The sequence below is a fragment of the Malurus melanocephalus genome, unplaced genomic scaffold (genome assembly GCF_030028575.1).
Source record: "Malurus melanocephalus ecotype Western Australia unplaced genomic scaffold, MMel_1.1 scaffold_775, whole genome shotgun sequence".
Classification (NCBI taxonomy): domain Eukaryota; kingdom Metazoa; phylum Chordata; class Aves; order Passeriformes; family Maluridae; genus Malurus; species Malurus melanocephalus.
The window spans coordinates 140,732-149,616 of record NW_026624007.1 but is presented as its reverse complement, the minus strand read 5'-3'; the positions used below and the strand labels follow the sequence as shown (position 1 = coordinate 149,616).

At 45.0% G+C, this 8,885-nt stretch overlaps 1 protein-coding gene across 1 annotated transcript in view; it reads left to right on the top strand.

Annotated features, from left to right (window-relative positions):
• Nucleotides 1-4,569, top strand: part of LOC130584836 (lysine-specific demethylase 4B-like) — a 25,675-nt gene extending 21,106 nt beyond the window's left edge. The window contains exons 9-13 of the mRNA XM_057385065.1: nucleotides 140-325; nucleotides 994-1,158; nucleotides 2,184-2,303; nucleotides 3,111-3,203; nucleotides 3,883-4,569. Of these exons, the coding sequence (XP_057241048.1) occupies nucleotides 140-325; nucleotides 994-1,158; nucleotides 2,184-2,303; nucleotides 3,111-3,203; nucleotides 3,883-4,068 (750 nt within the window). The 3' untranslated portion in view covers nucleotides 4,069-4,569. The remainder of the gene's footprint in view (nucleotides 1-139; nucleotides 326-993; nucleotides 1,159-2,183; nucleotides 2,304-3,110; nucleotides 3,204-3,882) is intronic.
• The last annotated feature ends 4,316 nt before the right edge of the window (nucleotides 4,570-8,885 follow it).

The window sequence follows — 8,885 nt, the reverse complement described above, 5'->3', positions numbered from 1 at the left end:
CCCATTCCTGTCTCTGACCCCACTCCTATCCCTTTCAGAGGTGTCTCTGACCCCATTCCTGTCTCTGACCCCACTCCTGTCCTTTCAGAGGTGTCTCTGACCCCATTCCTGTCTCTGACCCCACTCCTGTCCCTTTCAGAGGTGTGTGTACTGCCGCAAGCGGATGAAGAAGGTGTCTGGTGCGTGTATCCAGTGTTCCTACGAGCACTGCTCCACCTCGTTCCACGTCACGTGTGCCCACGCCGCCGGGGTGCCCATGGAGCCCGATGACTGGCCCTACGTCGTGTCCATCACCTGCTTCAAGCACAAAGCAGCAAACCAGAACGTAGGGCTTGGGGCTTCTCTGCTGGGAGGGGTTATTTTTATTTCTTTTCATTTTTTTGGGTTGTTTTGTTTCTGCGGTTTTTGAAAATCGTTTCTCGCTGCCTGTGTTGGAACACAAGCCCTATGAGGAATGACTGAGGGAGCTGGGGGTGTTTAGCCTGGAGAAAAAGGAGATTCAGAGGTGACCTTATTGCTGTCTACAACTTCCTGAAAGGTGGTTGTGGTCAGGTGGGGGTTGGTTATTTTATCCAGGCAACAACAGGCAGAATGAGAGGACACAGCCTTGAGCTGCACCAAGGGAAATATGGGTTGAATACTAGAAAAAAGTTCTGTAAAGAAAGAGTGATGAAGCACTGGAATGGTCTGCCCAGGGAGGTGTGGATTCACCATCCCTGGATGTTTTAAAAAAAAGATTGGATGTGGTGCTTGGTGCTGTGGTTTAGTGGTATGGGTTGGACTCCAAAATCTTGAAGGTCTCTTCCAACCCTGATGATTCTGTGATTCTGTGTTGGCTCAAAAACTTTTATTTTAACAAAAGTTCTGTTTCAACACAGAAGGGTTGTCCAGGAAGCTGTTATTGGGGGTGGCTTTAATCTCCTTGTGACCCAAACTATTCCATGACCCCATGGGATGTTTGTCACCACTGATCCTCCTCCATGTCCCCCACAGGTTCCATTCCGRAGGGAGGTGGCCCTGGGGCAAACAGTGATCACCAAGAACAGGAATGGGCTCTACTATCGCTGCAGGGTCATTGGCACCACCACCCAAACCTTCTACGAGGTCAACTTCGACGACGGCTCCTACAGCGACAACGTCTACCCCGAGAGCATCATTGTAAGGCAGCTSTGGGCAGGGTTGGGGTCTAAATCCAAACCAAACCCAGGGAATTTGGGGAAAAAACTTGGGAAAAAAAATAAAAAAGGAAGGGGAAAAGGAAAAAAAGGGGGAAAAAAAACCCCTACACCATTATTAACATTATTCACATTATTCACGTTATTCACATTATTCACATTATTCACATTATCAACATTATATGATCCTTTAAAATGTCTTTAGTTAGTACCTGGAAAACCTTCTTTTCTCTTCTTCTATTTCTTAAGAAGAAATTTGATTTATTAAGTATTGGGAAAGAAATTGCTGTTCATTAAAAGAGAGTAGGATTATGTTTAGGTGTGTTCTGTATCAGGGTGGGGAGACCCTGTCAGTGCAAATTCTGATCTGTGCTTTGGGGTGGAACAGCAAAGCAAAACTTAACTTTTTCATTTTAATTTCTATGTTGCTGCTTGCCTTGAAAAATCTCATCCTGCTCTTCATGACGGGTCTTGCTTCTGACATTATCTCATTTATTTTTTGGTTGCTTTTACATCTTGCTGAATGCAGATGACTTCCCAGCAAAGCGGTGTTTGTTCTAAGTTTCATCCTATTTGTTTTGTGGTTGAATAATCTTATTTTTCAGCTGACAAGTGTGATTCATGGGGGAAGCAGATTGTCTGTAAGCACTTCTGGTTCAAAACAGGGAATTCACTTAATAGAGGCAATGTCTAGAAGAGGCTGATTTGTCAGCTCATGCATTGCCTTCCTGATTGTGCCACTGATTCACTGAGTTGCCCTGCTTGTTTTGGAGCTCCAGGAGATGAGATGTTTTGGGATTTGTGATGAGAAATGTCCATGAACGGGGTGCTGTCAGCAGAATGAGATGCCAGTGTCGATTCCTGGTCTCTCAGGCTGCTTTTGAGATGCCCACAATTAATCACGAGTGCACAAACCCATCTTACAGCTGATGTTGTGTGATTTTAGCACCCCCCAGCCCCTGAGCTTTGGTGTCATTGTGTCTCTGACCTCTGTCCCTCTGTCCTCAGAGCAGGGACTGCATCCAGCTGGGKCCCCCTCCAGAGGGGGAGCTGGTCCAGCTGCAGTGGACGGATGGRATCATCTACAAGGCCAAATTCATTGCAGCTCAGATCAGTCAGATTTACCAGGTGAGTGTGGCACAGGAGTCCCAGCTCTGGGGTGCTGAGCTGGAYAGAGCAGCAGGAGGATTTGAGAGCACAGATGATTTATTCTCTGAGATTGTCCAGCCTGAACTTGGCACCCCTATTAAACCAYGCTCAGTGTCCTTCCTGCTTGATCCAGAAAAGTGTATTAAAGTCTTGAGCAAAGGAAATAAGAATCCCTTAAAAACTTTTAATAGTTTTAACATTTTGCTGTGCACGTTGCCATGAATAAACATCCCTGGAACATCTGATGCATAATTCATGATATAATCAGTGCTTAGCAAAAAAGGGTTTCATGGGAGGAGATTTTGTACCTGGCTGACTATTTCTGCTGGTTGAAATACAAATGTACTTTAGTAGCTGGGAGTTGTTTCCTTGTGACCTGTGAAAATGCTTTGTTTAAGATGAAAGAAATTCTTATTACCACATTGGCCTGAATACAGGGCTGCTTTTATTAGAAGTGAAAAGCTGCTTTTTTTCAGGCTGCGAATCAAAAATCTGCAGAAATGCGTAGTGCTGTGCCTGGGAGCGGGGAGCAGAGGTGCTGGGCCAGCTGGGGCACGGATATTTTGGGATCCATGGAGCACTGAGGTGCCTGGACAGCATTTTTGGGGTTCAGCATCATCCCCAGAGCTTGGGGGTGCTCATCCCACAAGGATGCATCCATGGCACCACTCCTGCTGCTTCCCTGGCATTCCCTGGAGGCAGCAGGAGTGCCACAAGCTGGGCATGAACTGCTCAAAGCCTGCAAAAGCAGGGGCTGAGCTCTGATTTCATTTTCTGCATCCACAGGTCGAGTTTGAAGACGGTTCTCAGCTCATGGTAAAGCGTGGGGATATTTATACCTTGGAGGAAGAGCTTCCCAAGAGAGTCAAGTCTCGCCTGGTGAGTACCAAAATAGCAAACAATAAACCAGCTGCAGCTTGCAGAACTCCTTCACATTCCCTTCATGTATTTTTTAGACATTAGGTGGATGCAGCCTCCAGTTCCCATGGCTGTAAAAGCACTTGTCATTTCCAAAATACACTGAGTAGAAAAATCCTGGCCTGAGAGGCACCGAAATGATTTTCCCTTGCACGTGCTCAGCTCAGGATTTGATTTTCCCTGGTTAAAAGATTATGTTCAGATCATTTTACACCATCTGAATTCATTTATGTGGAGTCATCCTGTCCAAATGGGAGGTGAGCTGGGCTGCAGCTCAGTGGTTTCTGGAGAACTGATTATCAACGTGGGACCAAACCCCCTTTTCTCACCAAAGTGGAGATTTAGAGTGGAGCTCTTACCTATAAATCTCTTAATCTATGAGATCAGGCTGTCTTTAAGTGCATACAGTGGAATTACAGAGCCTAGAAAAGATGAGGGATTTATTTCAGAGCTTTTTTTTTTTGGTCCCACACTTGCTGGGTGTTTCCAGAGCTGCTGCTTTACCYTTTAAAGCCATTTCATGGGAGTGGAGTGGAGAATTCTCAGGGTTGTTCCAGCTGTCCCAATCCATGACTCTCTGCTTTTTTTTACCCTTCTGTGCCTCTGATGGTTGTTTTTGATGTGTTTGGTGTCTCTGCAGTCCCTCAGCACCGCAGCCCCTCAGGAAGATGTATTTTCAGGAGATGAAGTGAGAGCAGCCAAGCGTCCCCGGCTGGGGAACCCCAGAAATCCCGAAGAATACGGACAAACCCCCGATTATTTGGCCTTTATGGAGAGCCTGTTGCAGACACAGTACCAGCCTGGGACTCAGARCAACATGTTTTAACCAGGATTCCTTCAAAAAAATTTCAATTAACCCTTTTTGAGTTGGTGGAAAAAACAGATAGGAGACTGTGGAATGGAAAACCAGCCCTGTGCAATAGTCTGCTGTGAATTTCTTTCATCTCCTCTTGGTTTGGACTGCAGGAAATCCCTGTCTGGCTGCTACCTCTACCTTGCCAGGAGTTGCTGACCAAGAGCTGGGGAGCTCAGAAACCCTTCAGCTTTTCACAAMGGAGACTTTGGAAGAGTTTCTACAGATGGAGCTTTGTGACTGGTTCTTTTTTTTTTTTTTAATGAGGAAAGGGTTAAAATTTAACAAAAAAGGAACTTTTTCAAATCTGTCAAAACTTTTGTCTTTCAAGGTGCTATTACATTGACTACTGAAGCAGCCTTTGGAATCATGTTTTCTGTACATAGACGTCACCTTTGTGAAGTTTTCTATGAATGAGCATTATTAAAAAAAAAAAGCAAGCAAAAATAGGAAAACAAAAGTTTCCACGAAACATTTTTCTAGATTATGGCTTTAAAAACAGAAAATAAATGAAATCCTCCCCCCCTCACCCCCCAAACGAATCATGACTGATGTTACAGTGGGGAGAGGGAGAGCAAGAGCAGATGTTCTGGAATGTTCTGGGTTTTTTTTTTGTAAAGAAACACTATCTTTGTAAGCTGGGGAAGGTGGGGGAAGAAATGTTTCACAGCTGGGATGTTTCTCATTCGCTCTCTCCCAGCCCTGASGTGGACGTTGGCATCGCTGCCACGTCCCCAGGGAGGGCTTTTAGGRAAAAAATGGCCAGGTTTGGGTCATTCCTGTCATCTTCCTTCCCCATCTTCRCCATCACAGTTGCTTTCTAGTTGAGGATCAGCATGGCTTTGAGTTGCAATGTGCCCCCCTGGTTTGSCAAGTGTTCTGTTGCTGCTTGTGTCACTTCCTTACGAGCCGCCCCCGAGCTCCCTGGAACCTTTCTCTTTTCTTTCTCTCCTTTTTTAATATTTTTTTTTCTTTTTTTTTTTTTTTTTTTTTTTTTTTTTGAGTTGTGCTCCTTACAGTGTGAGAATCATTCCATCACAGAAGCTTGGGAGGTGTTTGTATGTTTTTCTTTTATCCTTATTAAAGAAGAAATTCCCCAAACGCCTTGATTGTCGTGACGTCCTTTTCCTTAAGTAAAGACTGAGCTTTTGAGTTCCTCCTGGGGAAGAGGAGTGCAAGCCCTGCCTTTGATTGGACTCAGCTCGCTGAGGATTGAAGGAGCATTAAARGCAAAACCCAAACCCTGAAGGATTGAGTGGGCAGCTCCCACTTGGACGCTCGGGCATCACCTCCGGCCGAGGAGCAGAGCTTTGGGAAGAATCCAAACCTTGCTGAAGTCACTGGAAAGTCTTCCACTCTCTCTGGAGGATTTCAGACAGTTCAGAAAACGAGGCAGAGCTGGTCCCCAGCTGGGCAGAGCTGGGAAGGTTCAGGTGAAGGGGGCAGAGGGCACCGGACCCTCCCCTCCCTCCACGCCCCACCCGAGCTGGCTGAGCAACCTGCAATTGCTGCACTGCAATCTTTTCCACTTAATTCCCTGAAATTACAGCATGGAAAGAGACAATGTTCTTGCTTTTATGATTATTTTTTAAGCCCCTTTRCAAGGTGGTCGTCGTTCTGGGGAGAGGCTCCTAAGCACGGCTCGGGCTGGATCTTTAAGGGAATAAGTGGGGAGGATTTATGGGCTAGCAGATGGTAGATTAGCATCTTAAGAGACTCCATGGGTATTAAACTAGTGAAAGAGTGGAGATAGAATAAAGCAATTTAATTTTTTTTTTTTAAACTTTGGGTTCGTTCTCCCTTGAGGATTTTGGAGTTCCCATCCTTTCTCCTGCCTCTGCTACGGGTTCTTTTCGTGTGCGTGGCTGCGCGTGCGTGGTTGTAAGACCTTGGAAACATTGTTCTGTTTTGAGATTTGTTTTTTTTTTTTTTTTTTAAATTCTTATTTCTGAGTTTTTTGACGTTTGCAGCAGATGTCTCCACGAATAAAAACCAAACTGAGACTAATAAAAGTTGAAAAAATTGGCAAGGTTCTCCCGAGCCTCGGTTGTTCCTCCTACAGAGCTGTCTCCTGTCGCTCGAAATGTGATTAAACAGAAAACTCGTTGTATAAAAGACTTAAGAATGTTACCAGGCCAAGAGAGGAAATATTTAAAACAATTGAAAGAGAAATTTAACCAGCAGAGGATTTTCTCTTTTTTTTTTTTTTTTTTTTTGGGGAGGTGGGAGGGAAGGGTGGGACGGGATGAGCGGTTGTGAGCGACGGGGAATTTCCTCTGCATGTTCTGCAATAGCACCATTGCTGTATCATATGTAGTCCCTTTTCCCAAATCCTATTTATATTGTAAAAAACAAAAGTGTGTCTCCTCACCCCATATTCAGATGCTGAGTTTTGTTGAAACATGAACCTGGAACTGTCGAACGCCCTTTCTTTGGCACAAGGGTTTTCCTCTCCCTTTTTGTTGATTTTTAAATCCCTCTTTTTGCTTTGGGAATGGCTTGTGCAGATTCGGGATCGTGGCCTCATTGAAAAGGAAATAGGAAATGCACATTCCTGCCCCTTCCTCCAGTGAAATATATTTGTAAGTGTCTGATTATGTGCTATAAAAATAATGATTTTTTTTTTTACTTTCTCCCCCCTAGATTAAGGCTGTGATGTATTTTTTGCCTATTTTTTTTTTCTTTTTCTCTGCCTCTAGGTTCAAAATGAATTAAAAGCTGTTGAGCATTTCAGAGTGACACTTTTCTGGGGGGGTTGAAGTCTCTTCATTTCTAAGTTTAAAATCTTTTGTGCAGCGGGAGGTCCTTGAACCTCCTCAAACARCATCTTCCTGAAACTTCATGGAAACCTTAAATTTCCATCCTGCTGGGCTGAAGATTGGAGCTTTCCTTGGCACCCAGGGCTCCAAGATGCCCAGATTTTGCAAACCCATGGCCCATGAGCTGCTCAGAGTCCCCCAATCAGTGTCACTGTCACACACTGAAGTAATTTGGTGATAATTTCTAGGGCAAGGTTGGGCTCAGCAATTCCTTCCCCCTCCCAGGCTGGTGGAGAGCAGGACAGGAGCTGGGGATTCATCAACGCCTGCCTGGGAAAGATCTTGAGCTTGGCAARGTGAAATGGGGGACACAATTCCATTTTTTCCCTTTGTAAAGGACAGAATTAAAAGAAAATACAGAAAACTAAAAATGGCAGCGTTGGTCGGGTGAGGCTGATGGGGTTGAAGGGACAATCCCAAATTCCCTGAAATCTGCTGAAAATTCCACCTCCATGTTGAGAATTCCACCTCTTTGTCCTCTCTCTCACTTTGGTCCCATGGAACCAAAATTTGGGTTCTCCTTTTAAATCCCTATGGAAACAACCCTTGCAAATGCATTTCTGCAAATCTCCCATGCAGATCCGTGTCCACTCGTGGGATTTTACGGATTTCCCATCCATGGTCTCTCCTGCCTCCCAGTATTTCAGAGCTGGACATCCCAAGATCTCAGACATTCCCTCCTCAGTGCATTTGCTTTATTTTTTGCTTTATTTTTGCTTTATTTTTGCTTTATCTTTTGCTTTATGTTTGCTTCATTTTTGCCTTATTTTTGTTTCATTTTTGCTTCACTTTTGCTTCATTTTTTTGACTGTTCAGCTTAAGGAAAGAGCAAATGACAGAAAAACCTCACCACGTGCTGCAGACATCTGCGCTTTGGCCACTTTTGCACTTTTCCACTATTTCTCGAGGTAATTCCGCGAGGATTTTTCTCTGCTCCTCTTCCCTCGCTGCTCGTATTAGTTCTTCCTCAGCAGTTCTCCCTCAGCTCGAACAAATTGCACCATTTTAATCAAACTCCTCCTCAGACAGGTGAAATTCCCTTCTGGAAGCTTTGGTGGGGTTGCTTTACTCAGGGAATTTCAACTTAAGGTAATCAGGAGCTGTTTTAACCCAAACTTGGCTTTGAAGGTGCTGTTTTAGCCTAAAAGAAATCAGAATTGAGCTCGTGGAATTTCTCTCTGTGTCAGAACACCTGGCCCAGGTGAGAYCTGCAGGGATCCCAGAGCTCCAGGRACAATGAGGGAATAAATTTGGATTCAGCAGGAAGATTCCAGAAGGGTTCCTGATTTCCAGTTCAGGTCAGCTCTTGTCCCTTGTCCCGTGAACAAACGGTGCTGGCACATTCACACAAAAAAAAAAGGCAATTTTGGCACAATCCTGAGGCTCAAATGAGCTGGAGCTGTTGACACGGAATTATTTGGCAGCTTTGAGAGCAGAAGAAGTCCTTGGGTCACTCGCTCATCATCAGAAAATCACTGGGAGTTATTTATTCTGCATGAGAGCAGCAAAACAATTCAATTTTTTTTTTTGGGTTTCCAAGAGGGGAAATGTAAAAGGTCGCTGTTTGGAATCTCAACGGCTTTTTCCTTTGCAACAAACAGAATTTGGGCTCTGCTTTCAGCACAGTTGACTTTGGCTCCCCTCTCCAGCCCAGCTTTGCCATTTCGGGTGCCAGCTGCTGATATCCCCCAGCAAACGAGCTGGGAGCCAAGCTGTCTCTGGAAACAGGAGCCATCCCCTCCCCTGCGCCCCAGATCGGGGTTTAAAAATAAATAAATGGCCAAATCTGCTGCTCGTCTGCTTYGGTGAGCGGAGCCATCTCTGGGGAGCAGAAAATTGGGTTTGATTGGGGTTGGGTACCCGTGGTTCAGGCTGAGATGCTGCTGCTCTGGAGARGAGCTGGGATTCACCTGCCTGGCCAAAGAGAGGAATTTGGGATGATTGGAGAGATGGAATTGTGGGGATGAGAAA